Source organism: Ptychodera flava, chromosome 12 (genome assembly GCF_041260155.1).
Source record: "Ptychodera flava strain L36383 chromosome 12, AS_Pfla_20210202, whole genome shotgun sequence".
NCBI lineage: Eukaryota > Metazoa > Hemichordata > Enteropneusta > Ptychoderidae > Ptychodera > Ptychodera flava.
Genome location: NC_091939.1, coordinates 26,814,446 through 26,840,191, shown reverse-complemented (window position 1 = coordinate 26,840,191; position 25,746 = coordinate 26,814,446). Strand labels below are relative to the sequence as shown.

Here is a 25,746-nt window from a genome sequence, read left to right as displayed (position 1 = left end):
ATTAGCGGTGACAATTGATTGCCGATGGTTTCAGAAACATCTGCTGCTTAATCATTAGGTTTTCGATTGGTCATTGCAACATATCCCACTTCTCTGAACCACTTTTTAGCGCACACAGTTCGTCTACCTGTAACAACTGATGCTTAAACTCAACAATTTCGAAGCGGTCACTTTGGTTAAATGTTAAAATCATGGGTCTTTATATGCATATGAGCTGAAATGTACTTTCCGGAAAGCAGGATAATAAAATGTTATCACAGTACACCTGATTTTCTGTTAATTTAGTGATGATTCTTTGACTCCAATGTTCCCAAATTAGGGTGCACCTTTTACTTTCTCACGGTCCCTCTTTGGCAACGTGAGACTAGCGTTTGCCTTGGGGATGGCTTAGCCAGACCATAGATGACACAGCGATTTACGGCAGACGTAAGAAGCTTCGTAGCGAAATATGAGTCACCAGAGAGTATGGAAGTAGTCTTGCCTTTAAAATGCCATTGCTTTCATTTTTACGCTAAATTGTCGTTTGACTGAGCACCGAAATGAATATTTACAGAGCTGTCCAATCATCTCAGTAACGATTATATTTTCCCCTCGAAGAATGATGGTTCTGATGAGATTCTGTCAAGCATGAGGGACATGTATATTGAATTGAAAGATTTCTATCTCAGCTACGCCTTAGCTATCTAGTTTATTTTTCTTAAAACGTCATTCACACTTTTAAAAAAGTATTCCCGCCGCATTAGCCTAGCTAAACTTCTCCCTAGGGAACAAGTACATCTGAAATAAGCCTATTTGCTTTTGCTTAACTCGGGTATTCATATTTGGAAGAAACAAAAAATATGGGTTCGAATTACTGCCAGGAGAAATGTAATTTTATTCCTCCCTTTTCACCTTGTTGTATGCAAGTGTTAGAATCAATTTCTTCTGCTGCTCTGTTGCTAGGCATCACAGACAATAGAATTTATCTGAACGCAATTTGAGTATCACCGACTGGATCTTCTGGCCTTGGCAACGGCAAAGCAGAATGATGATGTGAAAGAGATTAAAAAAATAAGTGTAATCAAATAGAATGTCGAATTTTCCGGTTGCGCGTTTTTAAAATAAATCAGCTCGAATTACTGTGATATGTATCGTTGTCTCCCAAGAAGAAGAAGAAGAAGATTTTGATTTTTCAAATGAACGTTTATTACTAAAATTAAACTCCTGTACAGAAAAGCACGTATCAAATCAATTCAAATTTTGAGACGAAAAGCATAAATGAAATCAGACAAATGCGTAATAGCAAATGATGATCAATTACTGAAAAAACTAAGCAAAGTTGGGCACTATAAAAAACAGCAAAAACTGCAAAATGGCTATGACGCTGAAGCTGAAGCGAGACGGAGAGAACTGGTGAAAAGGCAAATAGGTATATCACAAGAAGAAGAAGAAGGGAATTTCTGCAGACTACGAGGATGGGAACGGTCTTGACTCCGGGGCTCGCGTCTGACGAGGGTGCGGAGATGATCAACCCGTTGTATGTGGCAGCGTCGCCTCGACGGCGATTGACAAAAAAATGTTTCTTGTATATATGTACATCATTCGGTCGTGATGTGAGTTACCGCGATGCCATGACAACACCATGAGGGTTTCATGGGTTTGGTTTTTTTTCTGTGGAAAGTCGATTTATAGATCCATTACACGGTTGCTCAGTATAGCTCTGACACTGGTCAGCATCTGTGCATTATGTAGGGTGACATGGGCTTTTGTATGGACCATCTTTAAACATTGGTATACGTCGTCTACTGGAATTACATCCTCTCTCTCTCTCTCTCTCTCTCTCTCTCTCTCTCTCTCTCTCTCTCTCTCTCTCTCTCTCTCTCTCTCTCTCTTACTTTGCGTTCTTATGTTGTTGTTCTTTATAGTGACACAAAACATCTCAGTCATCCAAGGTGCGTGGTAAGGCCGAGGGTGGCAAATGCAAATTAAAGTCGTATTTATTGGAGATGCATGAAGTTGATGTAAAATACATAAGGCACGCCCCCTAGCGGTCATTATCCAAGGTCTCACGATACAGTGCGTATCCACGCAGTGCATTGCTGCTCAGTAGCGTCGAGTAGTTTATACGCTGTGTAGGTGGCGTTTCTATAGCCGCTGTAAGGATATGATAATGCAACGACGCGTAAAAATGTTTCGCGAAGGAGTGGGAAGACAGTCGACTAGTACGTATCGAAGCTGAGAAGATGAACAGACTTGTGGAATATGACTGAATGATACCGAAGAATGAACGGCAAGTAAGTGTTGCTAATGACACAACAGTTAACAGACCGGATATACCAGAGTCCCAGTAAAACTACACGCGGCCGATAAAGTGATACGGCAATAGAGTAATGTATATATATTTATTGTTTTTACTCTGACGGCCATTCTTTCGTTAGCACTTTCATTAAGTATAAACGCAAGTCCGCGAATTGAAGAGTAATATTTATATCAACTTTGCACCAGCTTTTGTAATGACAAAATTTGCGACAGCGAGCAGAGAAGCAAGGATATCAGGTGAACATTTGTGAAGCTTCGCGGATACGAGCGTACGATTGTGTATATGTGTATGGGTGAGCGATTGTCGGAATACGAGCGCTGCCACTGTCGCTATACGGCTTGAAGTGTGCCTCGGATCAGAAAGTCCGACTAAAAGAACAATAAGACATCATGTACAACACTGATATTTTGCGTTATGACAGCATGTCTGGACCGGAGGATTTGGACCTGCTGGCCAAGTTTTACGTGAACGACTCCGCTGAAGGTGACAGTGGGTCCAGCGAGATGAACAGTTCCTCCGTCAACTCGTCAACGTTGATGGCCGCTGACCCGCCTTGGCAGTCTGTCGTCACCGGAATCCTGCTGTCGTTGATGATCGTCGCCACGTTCCTTGGCAACGCCCTTGTCATCCTCTCCGTCGTCTTGGAAGCCAAGCTGCGAACTTTCAACAACTACTTCTTTGCGTCGCTGGCGGCCGCCGACCTGATTCTGGCGCTGAGCGTCATGCCGTTCGCCCTCCTGGTCCAGCTGAACGGCGGCCAGTGGTACTACGGGAAACAGCTGTGTGATGTGTTTATATTCCTGGACGTCAGTTGCTGCACTGCCTCTATACTGAACTTGTGTGCCATCAGTTTGAACCGATACTGGTCGGTGACGTCACCTCTTAAGTACGCCTCGAAGCAGACGTCGGCACGAGCGGCCGTGATGATATCTATAGTGTGGGCAGCCTCGTTTCTGATAGCCTGCCCACCACTCTTCGGCTGGCCGAAGCGCAACTCTGACCCTCTCAGCTGCGAACACAACCAGAACTACGTCTACATAATATATTCATCCTTCGGTTCCTTCTACATACCAGTGCTAGTGCTGACCGTCGTCTACTTCAAAATATACCGCATATCCAAACGCGGTGCCGAATTCCGGCGTCGGGCATCGCTCGGCGCCAATGTCGGGTCTTCGACCAAGCTCGTGCACCTCTCAGACGTCGGGCACGTCACCACCAAAATCAGTCGCTTCACAGCCTTGGAGAATTCGCCGAGACACGCGCCGAGGCCCCGGACGAGAAGAGTCGAAGAGGAGTCGAAGATATTGCGGCTGTGCAAGATGAGAATTCTAAATAAATCGGATCCCATCAAAGCAGCGGAGAGAAAGACCGCCAAAACTCTAGGTAAGGCTTAAAATAAGTAGACGCCATCATTGAATGCAAAGTACATTTCGTGACAAGACACGGTGAGTAAGAACTTGGTATAGTATAAAAAGTCAACAAAAACACTGTTAAAGAATGTAGACCGAGAAATTGTCATTTCAGTTTTATCGCATAATGTCGGGCTCAGTTGTAAGCATGAAATCAAAGTGCGCCGAAGTAGGCACGTCTTATCAGTGGCCTCCGATTGTATTACTTTGTACCATTGCGTTCACTGAGGCTGTGTGCAGGCATCTAGCGCACTAAACCTTGAAAAACGCGCAAACAGCACTGCCCTGAACTGGTTTCGTGACTTCACATAAACGCTTTCAACTTACTCCGTTCATACAATTTTCACTTTCAATAGTATCCGCAAGGCATTTTCTGAAATGTGTCGACTCTAATTTAGGCAAGTTCCTAACAAAATCACGTCTGCAACAGTGAAACGGTATCTGATTTTTCCTACCAGGATATACAGATAATAATACAAATCAACGGTTGTACACATTTCCCTTGCTTAGAAACTATTCAGGAGAACGTAGCCCAGGTAACTGTGCCACTCCAAACGAATTTCCATGTCATTACTAGCGCCCACCACGATGCTTTCACGGCTCAAAATTACATTGGCTGACTGACAAAGCATAGTCGCCAGTTGCTGCACATGCATACACAATATCAAAACGTGTAGCAATATTACTGCGCACATATTCATGATCGTACAACAAGAAGTGCTTTGTCAATATATATACACAACCATGAACTATAACCGTATGGGTCATTGTACAAAGTTAAAGCCCCAGTGCTGCTAACTTTTGATGATAATTTCACCATTTTTATTTTGAATGTGAACCATAATTCCTTGTTCTTCTCCCCAGAGAATGTTGATATACACAGTATCCAGCTTGTCAACTCAGCCCCTATGGTTGTAAAGTGCATTGTTATTGTTGAAAACCGACTTCTGGGCCGGACTAGAATTCAAATGTAAACAATATTAATACATTTTACACATATAGACGCTAAGTTGACAAGCTAAATAGTGGGTGTTTCAACATTCTTTGGGGAGTAGAATAAGAAGTTGCAATTGATTTAACATAAAAAATACTGAAAAAAACAATCGAAAGTTAGCAGCTCTGGGGCTTTAATGTACGTCAATGACGACATGTAACCGTCTGACTGTACACATGAATCGATGAAATCCCTATTAAGGGGTCTTGGTAATTAAAACATGCGCACGGTAAACGCAACTAATTACGTCTGGCCTTAAACCACCTTCCCCCAATCCTTCCCCGTAAACGAAAGTTTGGAAGTGCGAAATCCAACCAAGCCTCCTTCTGTATCAGCATACCTACAATCGGTATTTGCACCGAGCGATGAAATTGCAAAAAATTGTAACAATGCGGTAACAAACCGAATCTTTGCAATCTGACGAACACGATCATACCTGCAACGCTTTCCCTTTTAAAAATATCAATGCTGTAGCCAAGAAAAGCAAAGAAAAGCCCTGAAGAAAGAGAAAAGCCAGATGTAAGAAAGAACGCAAGCGTAGATTGATGACACGAGAGAGACAGACAGACAGAGACGGAGAGAGAGAGAGAAAGCTTATATATCAAAAGGCAAGAGATCAAGATAAAACGGGTCAAAGAGATAAACATTTCCTCATTGACGAAGATACATGTCCAATAATAATCATTTCAACAGGCTGTTCTATTCCCATGACGCATGCATTAATCAAATTAATATTGGAATGATAATACGTGACAAGCATATCGAAAACAAACAGAGAAGGGAAAAACGCATTCTGATATAACAAATAGATTCAACAATATTTATGGACATATAGCATGTAATTAGATGCTATGGATGTTAGAGAATGTCTTGGGAGACGTATTGATATGAGTAATATTAAAGTTCAAATTTGAGACATAACTTGGCGGACATCTTGTTTAATGAAATCAAATTATAATGGATACGAGCACTTGCCTTTTTATTTGCTTTCCCTTAATATAGATTGTCAACCAACTCACTGGTGATTACAATAACAACTTGGTGCAGTGATGGGTGAAGCTTTTTTATTTCAAGTTAGGTCCATTTAGGCAATGTATTGCCCGCATCGCATATTAACAAGAAAAGAAGATAGTGATATCCCCCGCCCTCCGTCCAAAGTAACTTAATATAAGTAATTCCCACATTATATCATATTTAATTGAGTGTGCGTTTTACACAGGCGATTAATATCAAATTTCAGACGGTTTCCGGGGACTCGTTCCTGTCCATGCTTGTTCAGCACGACTTTTGTCAAGCAGGTGCGCCCTTGGCTAACTCTGTTGTTTTGCCGGAACGTGCCGCTACTAAGAAACGAACGCATGGGGACTCTCAGTTAATCGACGCGAAACAAATACCGAAGCTGTTCCGCATTTGCAATTGATCTACGCGTGTGGAATTTATGTTGGTCGACCGCATCGACCAGGCTCACAGGTGTTTTAAGTGGAATACAGCACTGGACGTACATAAAATCACAGTCGATGCTAGTAGGAGCTGCGCATGCTCATTTACTACGTACACGTTTTCTGTTTCGATAGAGTATCCTATAATTGTACATGCATAAAGTGTATTTTATACTAAAACGTTGAGTATTCGCTGTCCATTTTTGAGTCAAATTTTACTCACTCTGTGAGTGCAGTCAAGTTAAATTTGCAATTATTGAAACTCGTTTATAATTTATCATTGAACCCTCGTGACTTATTTAAAATACACAATTCTCAATTTCCACTTGCGTGAGTTTACTCACAACATGTTTGACTCACGCTGTGTTCAACCTTTTACTCTTGTTCAGGGAGTATTTCAGTTGGATCTCAACTACACAATCCAACATTGTACCGGTCCCAAAGCAGCACAGCATCAGATGTACATAAAATTGCTACTTATCCATTTAAGGTTATATCCCGTCGTAACGAGAAAAGTTCCAAAACCTTATCTCCTCATTGCGCCAGAGTATACGCACTTACAGTGGCGATCGTATAATTCCATCCTGCTCCAATATTAGTCTATTTTTGATCTGTGTTGAGTATTTTTATCAGTCTGTGGGATTCTCGGCTTCTGTATTTTATGGTATGAATCATCATCATCATCATCATCATCATCATCATCATCATCGTCATCATCATCATCAATGTATCAAGACCATGGTTGAAAACGGATTCCCTCTGCCTATAACTAAATAGATTTATTAATTGGTGTAGAAAGCAAAACCCAAGGTCATGCGTCTATTTTTCTGAAAAAACATCGACCTCACAGTAGATACCTGCAAACAATAGACCTTGGATGATAGGATCTGCCATTCGTGAAAGCGACAATTTGGGCGCGGTCACAGTTTATTTTAACCATTAAGTACGACTCACTGTGGATTTTGTTCGAGATACGGAGAGTGACAATTACGTGTACACGCGCCTATCAAGTTTTAATCATAGGGAATGCTGGTAAGTGTAGAAGGCGATTAGAATTCCCATCTGATGAGTGGAGTTGGTTTTCTGCGAAAAGCTTTCGCCTGTGCTTTATCCTCTGTCTCGAGTGTCAACCTGTGGTATTAGAAGAAAGAAATTACTGTTACTTCGAAGCCAAACATTTATATTTCTGTTAATGGCTGAGCTAGTATTCGTTCAATGAGAATGCTATTGGGAGATCTCAGAGTTTGGACGCTTGCCAATTTTTTTTCCGGAGATGCATCACTTTCAGTTTTGTCTGTTTCATATCTACTGTATCTGTAGATAGCCAAATTTTAATGCTGCAACCGCGTTTCGTATTTGTCCTTAGGTCAGCGTCATAATCGGGCATGGTCGACGTTTAAAGGGAGGGGGTCGTCCCGTCTGCGGCTGCGCGACTTTCTTGTTGGTAAACGCCACTACTTCAAAGAAATTAACAATGAATGTGTAAATGTGAAGCAAATTCAGCATTTGATGGATGTTCATAGTTCACCAGTATTGTAGCTTTCCAATCAATGCAAGAATTTGTCAAATAAACGTTGGTTTCGTCCCTTTGTCTGTATGAAACTGTTTCGGCCGCGGTCACCAGTGCAGTTAAGTTTCAATACATAATTTTAGATATACCCAGTCGCAGACGAGATGACCCCTCCCTTTAAATACAGTACAACAAATACTCAATACCGATTTTAGCCTGATCCTTCTAGAGTGAATCAAGTAGAATTGATATCTCTGGTATTGAAGCAACAATATTACTTTCTATGAAACAAGAAACTCGCCCTGTAATTTAATTACCAGTAATCTAATAGCTGTATCTATTTCAAAATCTTGTAACTAGGGTACAATTCTCAGAACACATAATTATGCAATATCTTGAATACATCTGGGAGAAGTTAGATCTATTCAATGCTCGTGCAATGAATTCGAGCTACTTTTTCTTTACATTAAACTTAAAGCTACATCGGCTATATACTTTGATGGTTTTTTCTTTATTTTTGTTCAATCTGTAAAAAAAGATTCTTGTTCCACTTCAAACATTCCATGAAAGTTCCTTGTGTTCAACTTGTCAGTACAACCTGAGGGATGCAATGTTCAGTGTCGGTGATGACATGTGAATTTTAGTCCGAACTTGAATTCATTTGTCAAAAGTAATATTGGTTTTCACACAGTGCTTTTGTTGGTAAAACTGATATAATACCTTGAATTTCAACACTCTCCCAGGAGTCTTATATCAGCGATTGGCCTTTTTAATTAAGGCGCGAAGTGTACACTTTTTGTCTACCGCCTCTCTGGCCCAGAAATACAAGCAAACAGCATACAAGGAGATATAGTGAGAATTGTTGTGTAACAAATGATACGATCGATTTTCACCGAGAGATTTTACGTTCAGAAAGGATTACGCAAAAATCTTTAGTCTGCTACTTTAGGCCTCTCATTTCCCGCCAAGGAAACTACAGAATTATGTTTTTCCCCATGTTTTCACTTTTGTATTTGGATGACCATGCAAATTCAAACATTTCATAAGACAGCGACTTTTCATTATAACCTTATAGTTTTAATCGTTGTTTATCTTTGATTTTAAATGCTACGATGCCAGAATTGAACAGACTCGACATGCTGGTACAAACTGATCAATTTCCAAATGTGTCAAAGCACAGACAATCGTCTGTGGTCGACGAGACTGAAGTGGTTTATCTAGACAGCATAACATGACTGTCAGCTGATGTGTGCAGTGACCGTGAGGCGTTCTGTTCAATCCGATGATAAAATCAACATGCATATGCATTAACCCAGGGACCAGGCCATTTCCGAAGGGCCCGTAAAATATCGATATTTGCAAGGCCGAACATTTAAAGAACTTCTCATGGTACATTACCCGAGGTTACCTTATGAATGCATTGCAAGACGAAACAATTAGATACCATTCTGATTTATTTCGTGAGTCAAATATTGAATTGAGTACATGGATACATAACTACATAGATACATACATAGATACATGCATAGAATATATAGATAGATAGATACATACATACATACATACATAGATACATACATAGATACATACATACATACATACATACATACATACATACATACATACATACATACATACATACATACATACATACATACATACATACATACATACATACATACATACATATATATACATACATACATAGATACGTACATAGATACATACATACATACATACATACATACATACATACATACATACATACATCATACATACATACATACATACATACATACATACATACATGCATACATGCATACATACATACATACATACATACATACATACATACATACATACATACATACATACATACATACATACATACATACATACATACATACATACATACATACATACATACATACATACATACATACATACATACATACATACATACATACATACATACATACATACATACATATTGTAATAGATATTCTGAGTATCTGATGTGCGAAGGGCATTAGATAAGAAGAGATTCGTTGAAAGCCCGACGAATGTTCCAAATTGATCAGGGATGTTACTAGCATGAGATTGATCCAGCTCTTATCCTTCACATTCTCGATGTTAAAGATGTTAATAGATGTGACAGTTGAACCCTAATGTATAGAAATCTACGTGTGGAAACCCTTCATTTAAATGAGATATTTACATTTAAGATTAACAGTCAAGTTTGGATCTATCACCATCAGACACACTGTTTCAGCGAGGTGATGGCGGGTAAACTCTGTTGCATTCTGCAAATGAATTATGCTGATATTTAATATTGCCCAGAGTGCATTTCGTGTTATCTCGGCGACCTTGTTCTTACGTTTTGTTATCCATCCACGATAACAGCTAACACCTCGATAAAGGATAAAGCGAGGTGTCTAATCTTTTCAGCTGATCGGTTAAGTGGCACTTAAAAAGTAATCTCATGTTGATAAAACAACGATTTCTTTCAATAGAGAAATCTCTGGGTCTTTTTTATCACCCCTGTCTGGGTTTTTACTTGTTTATCTAATCGTATGTCCCACTATTTTGCTATTCATACATAAAAATAGTTTTGAAACATCGTGCCAAGATGGCGCTTAGAGAGAATTATTTTAAGTTCAGAGGTCCGAACCAGCTTGCGCCAAAACCACTGCCTCCTTTCAAATTCTCGACCCAAACTTTGCCACCATCGGCCTTACCTGGGTCTAAGATTAGATTTTCAGCGAAGAGTCACAAAGATGTCATCCAACGACTTGGCTGTCCGTGCAATGTTACGTTAGGCCTTACAAGTACAGTTTCACAAAATAAATAGCGAATATGACAATAATGAGTTTCACAAGAACGTTGATTAAATTTTAACCAGATATGAACTGAATATGCTCACGTGTTTTACAACAGGTTCATTAATAGTAGTACGCTTCACAGAACAATAAGATATATGTTATCACTATATGTAGCAGGTTTTTTCAACTTCGCACAGTACTCTCAGAGTTTAATCACTAATTACAAAACTTTATTTAATATGCAAATGAGCTGTTAATTAACTTGACACTGCTCCATGCTTTATGGGAAAATTAGATATCCATCAGATCAACATTTGTAGCACGTTTTATTTAAAATTATGCTGTAATTTTAGAGCAATGTCACTAATTACAAAGTTAATTAAATATGCAAATGAACCCTTAATTAACTTTACACTACTAAATACAACACAGATATCTGTCGTATCAGTATGTGCAGCAGTTTTCATCATATTTGATGCAGTTATTTCGGAGTTATATGACTAATTTTAAGACTGCATGAAATATGCAAATGAGATAATTATTAACTTGACACTGCTCAATGCATCTACGTACAATCGGATATTTATCAGATCAACATCTGTAGCAGGTTTCATCAAATTTAACGCTGTAATTTTGGAGTAATATCACTAATTACAAAGTTCATTAAATATGCAAATGAACCCTTAAATTAACTTCACACAACTAAATGCTCTACATCATGATTAGATATCTGTCGGATCAGTATCTGCAGCAGATTTTATCACATTTGATGCAGTTATTTTGGAGTTATATCACTAATTACAAAACTTCATAAAATATGCAAATGACCTATTTGTTAACTTGACACTGCCAAATGCTTCTCAGTACAATTAGATATTTATTAAAACAATATCTGTACCCAATTTCACTGACTTGGCTGCTGTAATTTCAGAGTTATATACCTAATTACAAAGTTTATTAAATATGCAAATGAACCCTTAATTAATTTCACACTACTAAATGCTTTACAATACAGTTAGATATCAGTCAGATCAGTATCTGCAGCAGATTTCATCACATTTGGTGAAGTTATATCGGAGTTATATGACTAATTACAAACCTTCATAAAATATGCAAATGAGCTATTTATTGACTTGACACTGCCTAATGCTTCTAAGTATAATAAGATATATATCAGATCAATATTTGTTGCAAGTATCATCAAGTTTGGTGCAGGAATTTCAGAGTTATCTCACTAATAACACGTGTTCATTAAATATGCAAATGAGAAGATAATTGACATGACACTCACAGTATCATCATAATGTTCTTAGATTGTCATCTGTAAAAAGTTTCATGAAATTTTGTGCAGTATTTCTTGATATATGTCTACACTGTCGTTACCGTCTCCATAGGGAAACCATTGTACGGAAAAAAACAATATTGCATAACTTCATTAATATGCAAGCCACACTAACCAAAATCTAATCAGTTCTTGCAAGTAGCATATGGTACATGTGTACCAAATCTGACTTGAATCCGTTCAGGCGTTTTTGAGTTATCGTGTAAACAGACAGACAGACACACACACACACACACACACACACACACTAACACACACACACACACACACACACACGGACAGACAGACAGACATTGCTATGACAATAGCCCACGTGTTTACACACGTGAGCTAAAAATGGCTGAACACCGGGTTGTTGCTGCTCAGCCGTCAACGAAGTGATCTCAGATTGGTCAAGGTGGGTTACGGTAGAACGCGCCTTGGGGACAGATATTCGGACTCTCAAACTTTAACAATTCTTTCTCTGATATGTCACTTGTCGGGGTTCATTTTAAAGCTCTTGGTGTAAGAAAACTTTACAACGGCTTAGTTTTTCGAAATTCGGAAATTTTATTTTTCTCCATAAAGTTTAGAATTTTAGAATTTTAGAATTTTAAATATCGGTAAATCTTGGGTTATTTGTTTGTCTAGTACCAAAATTTTCACTGTGACCCCGATTTTTAGCTCACGTGTGTAAACATGTGGGCTAATGTCATAGCGATGTCTGTCTGTCTGTCCGTGTGTGTGTGTGTGTGTGTGTTAGTGTGTGTGTGTGTCTGTCTGTCTGTCTGTCTGTTTACACGATAACTCAAAAACGCCTGAACAGATTCAAGTCAGATTTCGTACACAGGTACCATATGCTGCTTGCAAGAACTGATTAGATTTTGGTTAGTGTGGCTTGCATATTAATGAAGTTATGCAATATTGTTTTTTTCCGTACAATGGTTTCCCTATGGAGACGGTAATGACAGTGTAGACATATATCAAGAAATACTGCACCAAATTTCATGAAACTTTTCACAGATGACAGTCTCAGAACATTATGATGATACTGTGAGTGTCATGTCAATTATCTTCTCATTTGCATATTTAATGAACTTTTGTTATTAGTGAGATAACTCTGAAATTCCTGCACCAATCTTGATGATACTTGCAAGAAATATTGATCTGATATATATCTAATTATACTAAGAAGCATTTGGCATTGTCAAGTTAAAAAATAGCTCATTTGCATATTTTATGAAGTTTTGTAATTAGTCATATAACTCCGATATAACTTCACCAAATGTGATGAAATCTGCTGCAGATACTGATCTAACTGATATCTAACTGTAGTGTAAAGCATTTAGTAGTGTGAAATTAAGTAAGGGTTCATTTGCATATTTAATGAACTTTGTAATTAGTGATATTACTCCAAAATTACAGCGTTAAATTTGATGAAACTTGCTACAGATGTTGATCTGATAAATATCCAATTGTACTGAGAAGCATTGAGCAGTGTCAAGTTAATAATTAGCTCATTTGCATATTTCATGAAGTTTTATAATTAGTCATATAACTCCAAAATAACAGCATCAAACGTCATAAAAACTGCTGCATATACTGATCTGACAGATATCTAACTGTGTTGTAAAGCATTTAGTAGTGTAAAGTTAATTAAGGGTTCATTTGCATATTTAATAAACTTTGTAATTAGGTATATAACTCTGAAATTACAACACCAAATTTTGTGAAACGTGCTGCAGAAATTGATTTGATAAATATTTAATTGTGCTATGAATCATTGAACAGTGTCAAGTTAATTTAGGGTTTACTTGCATATTTAATGAACTTTGTAATTAGTGACATTACTCTAAAATCGCAGCACTAAATTAAATAAAACTTGCTGCAAATGTTGATCTGATGGATATCTAGTTGTCCCATGAAGCATTGAGCAGTGTCAAGTTAATTAATAGCTCATTTGCATATTAAATAAAGTTTTGTAATTAGTGATTAAACTCTGAGAGTACTGTGTGAAGTTGAAAAAACCTGTTACATATAGTGATAACATATATCTTATTGTTCTGTGAAGGGTACTATTATTAACGAACCTGTTGTAAAACACGTGAGCATATTCAGTTCATATCTGGTTATTCTTGATTTTGAAAGAGAATGGTTGAAAGATTCTTTTAGGAAACTTGAGCAAAAGTTTAAGTCTTTCATTGTCGGGACGTATACTACCTTAAACGAACACCGGTCGGACGATGATCGTTGAAAATGTGCCATTATCGTCCGTGCTTCAAAGATAGCTATGCCATCTTCTTGAATTCCGGAAAATAAATGCTGACAACATCTTGCGATACTGAGGAAAAGTTAACATCAGTAATCTAAACGGAGGCAAATCGCAATATATTTTGCTATACGATACCTTATGCAAACACACCTCGGGTGCCGTTGTCTTGGACTTCGAAACGAGCAATTTCAATTCCAAGACGAATCATGCAAACCACAGTGCGAGGTGGAGCCCGCGGGACTGTTTGCAAACCATTTAAAGACTGTAACCGGAGAGGACAGTGGTTGCCCTACTTATCAATGCTCCAATCGTAAAGGTCACACTATTGCCCAGGTCGAGTTTGTCTTGAGAGCAAATAGGAAAGCTCCCATATGAATAAAATGATCCCCTTTGCAATAGCTGCCTTCAGTAAATCACATTTGATAGCATTCAGAAGAGAAATAGGATTACACCTTAACCCTGGTAAGAAGAAGGTATCTCGAGTTTCGGCGAGACGCCCTTGTCTTGTAAGACTGATGCTGGCGTGGATTGGATTTTAATGCTTAAAACTAGGGTAAAGGCAATGTTTCCACGACCTACGCTTGAACATACATGCATGGGTGCAATTCATGAACAAATAATTCTAATTTGAGCTAAAAATGTAGATAATGAAATTAATATTCCACCATCTCAGTTGATGCACCAAAGAAATTAAGAGCAATGATGAGCAATTATTATTATTATTATTATTATTATTATTATTATTATTATTATTATTATTAATATTACAAGTTTAGGGGCTAAAAGTATTATATAGAAATCTAATATTTCATTGAAGCTGTGGGAATTCTGAAAAAGAGGTGTTCGAATGCAGGCCCATCGTGGCAGTCGTGGGCGCGCACAAAACAAGGCACAGCGACTGTGGAGAGTCTATGCCAGTGTATTTGCTGCAAATATACCTTCACGCATGCGCACTCGTTTGCCAGTGTAGTCTGCCAATATGAGCATGCGCAATTGAGTTTACCTGCGCGTGAATGTGTAGTCTGTACACTACGTCTCGTGCTATAATCTTGTCATTGAGCTTTGCATGTTGACAGAAACTGGAATTACTGCAGAGAATACTTTTCAGGACATCACAAGTGAGTCCCTAAGGTAACAAGTAGGACGTTTAGGAAATCCTTTCAGAAAGTTCACGCTGCCTGTGGCAATTTTGTGGAGTATAAGCTTATACGTACCTTGAGCGACGGTATACAGTATTTCTACTGTACATATTGCCAGATAATATGCGATGGAATTTTGCGTTCAATTATTCAGATGGAAATTCCGGCCTTCTCCAAACTTTGAAAAAATCAGGGTGACAGACTTTGGAATGCTAACTCTTGTATAACAATGACGTAATTTAATGGGAAGATATTTGTATTCGAGCTCGGCAACATTTTTTGATTTGAGAACTCTCATCATGGCGGATTCACTGAAACAGTGAGTATTCAACAACTTTTTCCTATGTCCATGTAGCACTTATGCAAAAATAAGCTAGTCCACAGGCCTTTGGCAAATGAATAAATGCGTTTTTCACCAAGCTGAAAGGTTGAAAGATGCGTCCGTCACTTTGGGACGAGCTAGATAAATGCAGTCAAACCCAGCTGGGCATAGAAATTTGCCATAGTATGACTTTGTTCTGGAGACGACCCGCCGTGCGGTGGAACTTTGCAACAAAGTTTCCATATCTGAACTGACGTACTTGAACGACAGGCACAGGAAACGATGGCCAATAAAAACGCATTCTCGTTGCATTTTGATCATAATGCATCAATCACAATGACACGAAAATTATGCCTCCTCCCAACAGAAGGGCCATGGTCTATTTTTAGCCCTGCTACAGTATGTCTCAGTGCTGAAAAGGCCATATTGTTGTCATGTTGTCATGGCGACTTTTAAAATTTGCATACAACTGTGAGAGTGAAACGGGTTGTTTACAGGTCACAAAACTTTTGAGTCCCACTGTCGTCCATTACACCTGTTTCCTTGGGCATTAAAGGTGTGCATGTATACACATCGAAAGACTAGAAAATTCACTTCATGGGCAGAACCTTGTAAAATAGCCCTTTCTTGTCTGGTTAACGAAAAAAGATACCCCTGATCTAAAATATGCATGGGCTACCAGCCAGTGTCACCGGGCTACCAACTTCAGAATATTGTTGCCCAAGAGGACTACCAGGGAAAAAAAGTTAATTTCGAGCCCTGGGCAATATTAAACATGAAACATTTAACTTGTAATATTTCCCATTGTCTTGGCCTGCTGGGTTTAAAAAAATGTTTACATGTATACAGGGACCATGTTCAAATTTAGCCATTGCTACCATGGAAAGGGGAGATCTAGCTAATCATCAGAATCATAGAGTATATGGGGTAACGCCAGGTCACACAAAAAATAATGCACCACTACATGGCCATAATTTTACTTTAGTTAAACAATCAGAAATAATTTGTCTTCGTTATTCTTCCTGGAATGAGGCAAAGAAATCAAAATAAATCATTATAAAATGAACATTATTATACGTCGTTAATTATAAATCCATAAAATAAATAAGTACCAGGGAATTATGTTTTAAATAAAACAAAAACACTGTGCGCTACTGTTACTGTTTGTGATAAATATAATGGTACATTGGGTGAAAAGGAGGATTGGGTTCGGATACTAGTAGAATTAATTTCACCACATAAAATTAATTTGAAGGCATAAACTTCATTCGATAAATGCATAATAAGTTAGTAATATACTATATAACACTTATTTGGGATGACTGCATAAAACACAATTAAAAATGCTTGAAAAATTATTTCTGGTCTATGTAAAATTAATTCTAACACACTAAAATTAACGGAAAACATAATTTTGACCAAAATGGCCCCAATATACATTATCTTTATTATTCTTTCTAGAATGAAGGCAAAGAAATTACAATTATTATTATTATTATTATAGAACAAATATTAAAAGTTGTTACTTAGAAATCCATAAAATAAATAAAAAAAATTATGTTTTAACATAGACCGTCTCGAGGGTCTATGGTTTTAAATAAAAAAAAACTGGGGTTACCGAAATGGTTACTATGGCAACATAAAATAAAAATGAACAAGGAGTTCATGCTGTTAAAAATACACTTAGGAGAGCATTTGCATAGTAACTGGGATTACTTTTAATGGACTTAGGAAAAAATTGAAATTTTAAAACGCAAATAGGTTACTATGGAAACACAGGACAGTAAAAATGGATATCATATTTTGTCTTTCTAACCCGAAATAACCCTTTGGTATAATATTTCTGTTGATTACTGGATTTTTACACTGGATATTTGGCCTTTCTAACCCAAAATATCCCTTTGATATAACACATTCTGTTGATTCCTGGATTTTAGATGGAATCTTTGAAAAACTGGTAATTTTTACTCCTGAATGGTTGCCATGGAAACATCTCACATTAAAATGAGTGTGATTTTTTTTGGTGTGCTTATTATCAATTTTTACATCAATCAATAGTTCTTTAATAGGAATTAGGGAAAAAGTAACATTTTCAATCCCAGAATAGTTACCATGGCAACTCAAAACATTAAAATAAGTCTGGTTTTTGTGTTCTCTGACCCGAATTCCACACGCTAGATAATTTTCATATCAATCAAAGTAACTTTTCACTGGATATTAGAAAAACTGAAATTTTCAACCCTAAAATGGTTACCATGGAAACATGGGGCAGTGAAATCGATATCATATTTGGTCTTTTCGACCCAAAATACCCTTATGGTGAAATTTTCACAGAAATTGAACCTATTATTTGCGTTAATATTTCTATATAATACTTATAATATTAATTATTGTTGTTGTTGTTGTTGTTTTTGTTTTTGTTGTTGTTGTTGTTGTTGTGGCTGCTGTTGTTGCTTTTTTGTTGTCATTGTTGATGCTGTTATTGTGATGATGATGATGACGATGATGATAATGATGATGATGATGATGATGATGATGATGATGATGATGATGATGATGATGATGATGATGATGATGATGATGATGATGATGATGATGATGATGATGATGATGATGATGATGCCGTACACGCTCCGGGCGCTCTACAGCAACTTCCCTCCCTAATTCTATGTATCATTCAAGCTATCACGTCACCTTAACTACCAGACTTGAATATTACTAATCCGTTTTCCGGATATTGGCACGTCAAAAGCCTGTCTTTTTTCATGTCGTCAAGTGTGTTGAAAAGCTAACAGACGACTTTAAGAATGCGTGACATCATTAAAAGATATAGTGAACCTTCCAAAGGCACAGAAAGAGGAGGAAAGCGGACGCCTCTCACGCGATACGTCTGTAGTGGTTAACTTCTAACATTCTAGAATGTGTGTATGAAAAAAGAGTCCGGCACTTGACAAGGTAACACGTGCTTACAGAAATTGAACATGGTCCGTGGAAATGTAACATTATTCTCTTCTTTTGGAAAAAAACACTCGATAGAAAAGAAACACCAGACCTGCACGAGTCAAATGTAGGCTTAATTTGCACTGAACACTTATCGATGGCGAGAATTCTTTTCCTTCGAAATCAATTGCAAGAGAATGTTGACAAGCGCAATTAGTGGCTGAACTTCGAAAGATTGTGTGTCGCGTGAGAGCGTTAGAAAAACTGGGGTATTGAGAATGGTTTGTCCGCTTAGATCTTACAACATTGATGAAAAAACGCAATTTGCGGTGTCCATTCCGCGCTACAGGCAGTTCTCAGGCTCCATGGATAAAAATAGAGGGGATACATTTCTCTCGACTCCGCTGATTTCCCGTTTTATCGGTGGATCCTATTAAATTTAATGCGATACTTTCCGATTGTAGGTCGATGTGCTTTTCGCGTAAGTAGTGTATGCCGAAACAACCGTGAAATGCTCTTAACGTGGCATCACAACACAGTGAAGCGCTCATTGTCATTGCCGATGGTTGCTAATATATATTAGGATGCCTAAGGAGGCGAAAGAACCGCCTTGAAGGATCCGCTATACAAAATAAGAGCAGTATATCGCGTTTTCCGTATGGAGATGCCTGGTACAATTTACCAATTAGAACTCCGTTTCTAAACATCAAAGTATTAAGGAAAACGTTGTACCCGCAAATTTGCTCCGAAAAAAAGTACGAGACTAAAAACATGTGAGTATGAATAAAACAAGCTAAAAGTTTTCCATTCGTCTGCAGTAAAGGTCATGTACCGATATGACAAAAGTATCATTAAATTTTCATTTGAAGAAAAATGCTAACGTCGAAAACATTGATCATTGGAGACACGTGTAGCGGGCAACGTCACGCACAAGCTTGGCTGTGAAATCAAATATTCAATAGCTATAACACTAAATTTAGCTTATGATTGAAATTTCATCACGTTTATGCAGGAACTCTTCGGGTGAACAGGGTGGAGCCTTAGTTGTCCCCGACAGGTGCGGTGACCTTGCTGACACGGTTACTTGGTAACCGGGCTAAACGTAAGGGAATGGCGCTGTTAAAATAAATCTGCAATATTCAAAACAAGACAAACTTGATTGACTAAAAGTGAAGCGTTAATTAAGCAACATGGCGTTGAACCAGTCGTCCTAAGAGGTCAATCCCTTTACTTTACAATGTATCGTTCAGTGACAATTTTGTATTGTGCCTCATTTCGCCTGAATGGTTGCATTATTTATCCCCTATCCCTATCAATATATAAGTAAATAAATATTAATACATGATAAATGAATATTTGAACATATAGATAAAGCATTACTCAGCCCTTGTTTATTTATATTTGCCCCATAACACAGAACTTTAGCCCGTATTCAAAGATGTCAATATACTTTTCTGTTTTTTCCGCAATGAATGATTCTCTAAAAAGTCTCATCTGCATGCTTTCTTGATGGTCGGAGAGATGTGACAATTATGCCGAGCGTTTTCACAGAGTCACGGCAAGTTTAGGTAGAAGCAATCACCAAGTTTGATTAATGTCTATGTTTGCGCACGGAACTGCGTCGACTTGCCAACTCTTGTGATGTATGCATGAATCGAGATACATCCGGGTCACTGCGATCATGTGCTTCCTGACATCGTGACATGATACACAAACGGCAGTACGCGCCTCGCAATTGAAATACTTCAAATTTTCTCAAATTTTACTCAAGGAAGCGTTCAACCATTCTCTTGACAAACTAATGAGAAAATTTAGGGGTCAAAAAGTAAATTTTGACACAAGAGAAACGTATAACCTTATATTTACCGACATTTGGAATTCAAAATGGCCGCCATAATTGCCTTAACTCTATGGGGACTTTTTTAATTTTCACAAAACTAAGGCAACAAAAAATTTACATATTCAAAGAGCCTCAAAATGAGTTCCCACAAGTGATAGATCAGAAAAGGTTTGGTAAGATTCGAGAGTTCGAATAGCTGTCACGTAAGGTAGTAAACGTCTCGAAATTGTAAGACTTAAAACTTTTGCTCAAAATCTTACTCATCGACGAAAATTTCAACCTTTCTCTTTATAAAGCTAGGATATATATCAGGGGTACTAGAGATGTAAATTTACCTATATTAATAATTCAAAAAACTCTATGAAGACAAAATTAAATTTCCACAAAACTGAGACGGTGAAAATTTTACTCACTCCACGACCTTCAAAATGAACCCCCACAAGCGGTAGATCAGAAAGCAATTGTACAAATTCAGAGTCCGAATATCTGCTCCCGAGGGGCATTCTAGCTTAAAAGAAAGTACTGCTTGCACATGAGATTAAACAGAAAGGAAATGTCTTCAAAGGTTCTGAAATTCTATAAAAGGCAATTTGGGTTACAGAGTGTGCACTAGTCAGGTATACACGTAGAACGATAGGTTTACTACGTCAAGGAATTACTGCCCTCGAATGAGACTGAAAATCAATAATGGATACAACCAAATAGCTGATAAAATTAGCGCCTTCTACATACTTACCAAACTCATCATGGGTTGATACAGGATGTAGTTGCACGTAGAGTTAATGGGTGTACTCCTTCAAGTGTCCAAAGCGAATACAGACATAAGTGCAGAGGTCGATGCCGCATCTCCTCTATCATATTGCATTGTTCCTTATTTTAGGCCGAACAAAAAAAGTGTGCTGCTCCGATAACCTACCCTATTTGTTACCTGCCGACTCTAAACTTTTTAGAGCTACGTAAACACGGAAGTAAAAAAAGAAAGAAAAAAAACTGTAAAATCACGTGTTCGTTACTTGGCATTTGATTTTTGCTTGAACGAGGATGTCTTTTATGGGTTTTTTTACTTTTATATGTATAATCACATTTATACATTTTTCTGAAAATGTTGTGGCCAGTGTTTGACTGCCCTGAACCCCTGAAAAATGCATGTTTAGAAATAAAAATATTTTGGGAAAAAAATTCCTGCCGACCTACCTACCCTGTTTTTGAAAACCATATTATCGGAACAGCACTTTTTTTTCCTTACCAGAAGCCTGGAAACGTGCTAAAATACAATCCTATATTCGCAAGTGGTTTGGCGACTTCACCGTAAAAGTGAAGGACGAATTATCGCGAACGGTGAACTGGAGATTTCTGTTCAGTTAATAATCCGTTTCCTCAAAGGCAGGATGGCCATATACCGTTTAAATATTGTCGACCGGACGTGCAAGGTACGCACGTAGAGTTTTATTCATCAAGATATCCATGAGTTCGATCATTCACCTTCAGTCAAATAAACTTGGAAGTTGAAGTGAAGCGGAAGTTATAGTCACGCCAATTGTTTACAGGGACCATTGAAATCATCGAGATTGACAATCATTGCCCTCGAGGTCGAGCCAACTTAAGTGGCGGCCATCTCTGCGTCGTTTAGCCTTGTGCCGGCAGAGGTTTCGTCTCCAGTGTAAACATTCCAATTGTTTCCGCTCCCTAATTGACCGACAGCTTCTGACCCCATCTTCTGCAAAATTCATAACCGACTAGCTGTGGATCTTTGGGCAAATGAGGATACCATTGATAAAGCGGTGACAAGCTCGACAGAAAGCAAAATAGCTCTGTATGATTCAAATAATTATACGCTTCAGGAGAATATGAATCTTCAACCGTGACAGTTGACAATAACCGTCTTCTCGTAGACGACTGCTACAGTTGGCTAAGGTCAGCTACGCCGCAGAGTCGGACTAAGCTGTAAATATCTTTAGCATGGAGACGGGATGGGGCCATCATGGCGGACACTTCGTGTTGACCTCGTCCCGTAACCCTCTATCCAGAGGTAGATTGAAACTTATTGACATTGATTACAAAATCTAGATTTATCTTTTGATGATTTTTTTCTGGTACTGTGCAGCCTCTCGGAAAGTTACATCTGATTGGTAGATTGTCATTATTTTATTAAAATTTACTGAGTCTAAAACTAGAGCTACTCCGTGCCTGATTGGCAGTTTGTTTGAATGAATTCCAACCAACCAATTAGGGCTGTAATCTTCCGATACAATGCACATTGAATAATAAGCGTCTCGGAAAGTTATTGCTTGTTCAGTAGTTGTTGGTTTTTTTATATCAACCACAGTTTCTTACTCGACTACTAAAAGCATGTTGATGTACATCGTTTGTTAGCGCATTCTGGACATGCTTAGACTGTATGTTATCGTTTATGATTGACTTCTGGCCAGGACAAGAATTCAATTGTAAACAATTACATTGCCATGTATACATATTTATGTTATATAGATGCCGTGTTGAGATAGTAAATATTAGGTGTTTTCAACATACTTTGGAATGTACAAAAAGAACTTCCAATTGACATATATAGAACAAAAATAGTGAAAATAAACATCAAAAGTTTGAGCTATCCTATCTTTAATTCTGTCAGAGAGGTAACATTTTCTCCTGTCAAATCCCTCTGCGGGAGTCGTAAGCCTTCGCAACATCCGATCGTCATACAGTTCCAATCAACTGAATGTTTAGACTGTATGGTATCGTTTATGATTGAATTCTGGTCAGGACAAAAATTCGATTGTAAGCAATACCATTGCAATATATACATATAAGATGCTGTGTCGATAAAGTAAATACTAAGTGTTTCAGCATCTTTGGAAAGAACGGAAAGAACTTGCAACTGACGTACAGAACAAAATAGTGAACTCTCTGTTCAATATTACCAGGGGGGTAACGTTCTCTCCTGTCAAATCTCTCTGTTTCATATTCGAAAAGTTCCCTCCGCGGGAGTCGTAAGCCTTCGCAACACCCGATCGTCACACACGTCCAATCAATTTTACCCCTACGAAAATATGTAATCTTGAAATTTACTTTCGTTTGCGATCTAGGCGAGACTGTGTAGAGACCAACAGCACTACTGCAGCCCACGAAAAACACCAATTACTCCCCCCACCCCTTTCCGAAAGTACCTATGTCCAAAAATGAAACTTTTCCCTACAGATTATTTTCGAAATTTCATGAATAATTATGTGATAATGTCACGAGGCATTGAAAAGAACATTTTCTCAATTAGATGTCATGACCATCGAAGTAATTACTTTTCAAACTAGAAAAATGCATTTCACTTTGCTTTGAAAAAAGGGCAAAGGTCATATTGGTACCATGTGTCATGGTACGTGCTGCCTATACCTAAGAAGGTAAAACTCAAAACAGCGTTGATGGTTCACGTTTTATTCTATGCTATCGCATCACGTTGTTATCGTTACAAGGTATCGTAACCATTTTTATTCCCCTATTCCTTTGAAATGTCATTGAAGAGCGGAAGCATTTTCTGAACAATACCATACTTTTATCATTCAAGCCCGTGCTTACAGTAGTTTACTCATTTATTCATGTTACATATAACCTCGTGTACATTTTTCTTAAATTGTCGTAAAGAGGTGAAAAACTACAGGTAAATTGTTGAAATAATAAATTGCACGATAAATAAAGCAATTACATGCTGTAGGTATTCTGTACGAGAGTATGGTAAATCTATTAGAATTTCTTGTCTGATATTGGTGTGTTGGTTTATAACAATCGAATATGGTTTCTAAATATGGCGCAACAATATCCCCTTGATTAGATTTTAAACACTTCAACATCATGTGATACACATGGCCTCGACGTCTCGATCCAATCGTATTCCCGCCCAAAGTAGCCAATAGCTGCGACCCAGCTTTAACAAAATGATGCCCACTTCTAGGAAAATCATTCAGAATAATACGGGCTGCTCTATGATCAAGTGACCGTAACCTCTTGATATCAGTTTTGTTAGCCCCGTCCCAAATATTATCACAATAATCAAACAAAAGGTTGAATCAAAGAGTTGTACTGTAACATCAAAGTGCAAGTTTTAGTGTCGATGCTCGGTCTTACACGACGTAACATACCGAGACTTGCAGAAATCTTTTTGTTCAACCATGACAGATGTACATTCCAGTTAAGAAATTCGTCGAAAAAGACCGCTAATTTTTGGGTGCAGCCAACCGTTCAATTACCTGATCTACATTTTCATTATGGCTGATCCAGCTTTTTTGATATTATGATGTGAACCTCAAATCATTCATTGTGCTTTTTTGATATTAAGTGTCAATTTTTTGGTATCTAGCCATTTTTCAACTGTCCCTAGTTCAAAAGAGAGAATGTTATTGATCTCACTAATTACTGAATCACCAGGAGCTATAGTGGCAATGTCGTCGGGAAACGAAGCAATTTTACGTTGTGGTAGCTGAAAGGTCGTTAATAACCTAATTGATTATACATGAATTCAATAGACCCTAGAATTAATTCTGCCGCCTTTATCATGAAAACACAGGGAAGAGTACAGTGCATAGTTCTCTTTTTACCGGGAATGACATAACTTAACTGCAAAATACATCAGGAAAAGTACATGTGCGTTGAAAATTGACTGCATCAAATCTCTCATGAAGAGGAAAACGCCCAGTGAATATTGTCTACTTCTAGACAAATATAGGTTACATTAAGTGTGTCTGCAATACATACGTACATCTATCTATCCATCCGTCCGTCCGTCCATCCGCCCGTCCCTCCGTCCGTCCCTCCATCCATCCATCCATCCATCCATCCATCCATCCATCCATTCATCCATCCATCCACCCATCCATCCATCCATCCATATCCATCCATACATTCATGCATACCTACATACACACATACGCACATACATACGTATACACACAACCACATACAAACAAACACACATACTTATATTTATATATAATATATATAGCCCCTTTTGAATTTTTTCGTTCGGTTTTTAGTTATTTTTGACTTGCCAAATATTATGTCTTTACTTTGTGCAAAGTTGTTGTGGCTGAAGTCGGAAAGCCTCTGACTTAAATCGGTAATGCAACGGGAGAAAAAACGCGGATGGCAAACAAATTTACCGGTAATCCTGTCCCATTGGTTGGTCAATATATAGAATTCTGCTAATTCGAGTTCTGCGTCTTTACGCTTCGTTTGTTACTCAGCCTACTAACAAGCCAAGAACACGTCTCCGATAACCAGAAACCAAACTGTAACTCATTGCCTCACCTCGTGACCTTATCTTGCGTTCAAAAAGCGAGCTCATGCCGAAATTGGGGGAAAATTCGGTCTCGTCTGTGTGGTAGCCCAATTACCGCCCTGTCTGACATACTGCACACAAATTGCCATCGTGGGATGCCCATTCTGCGCAGGTAA

General features: G+C 38.1%; 1 protein-coding gene across 2 annotated transcripts in view; it reads left to right on the top strand.

Moving 5' to 3' along the window:
- The first annotated feature begins 2,084 nt into the window (after positions 1-2,084).
- The window catches only part of LOC139146133 (probable G-protein coupled receptor No18), a 55,745-nt gene continuing 32,083 nt past the window's right edge, over positions 2,085-25,746 (top strand). The window contains exons 1-2 of one of the 2 annotated variants that reach the window (XM_070717562.1): positions 2,085-2,273; positions 2,721-3,682. In XM_070717562.1, the coding sequence (XP_070573663.1) occupies positions 2,263-2,273; positions 2,721-3,682 (973 nt within the window). In that variant the 5' untranslated portion in view covers positions 2,085-2,262. Of the gene's footprint in view, positions 3,683-25,746 lie in introns of both variants that reach the window. The other variant, XM_070717561.1, reaches the window with a different exon arrangement.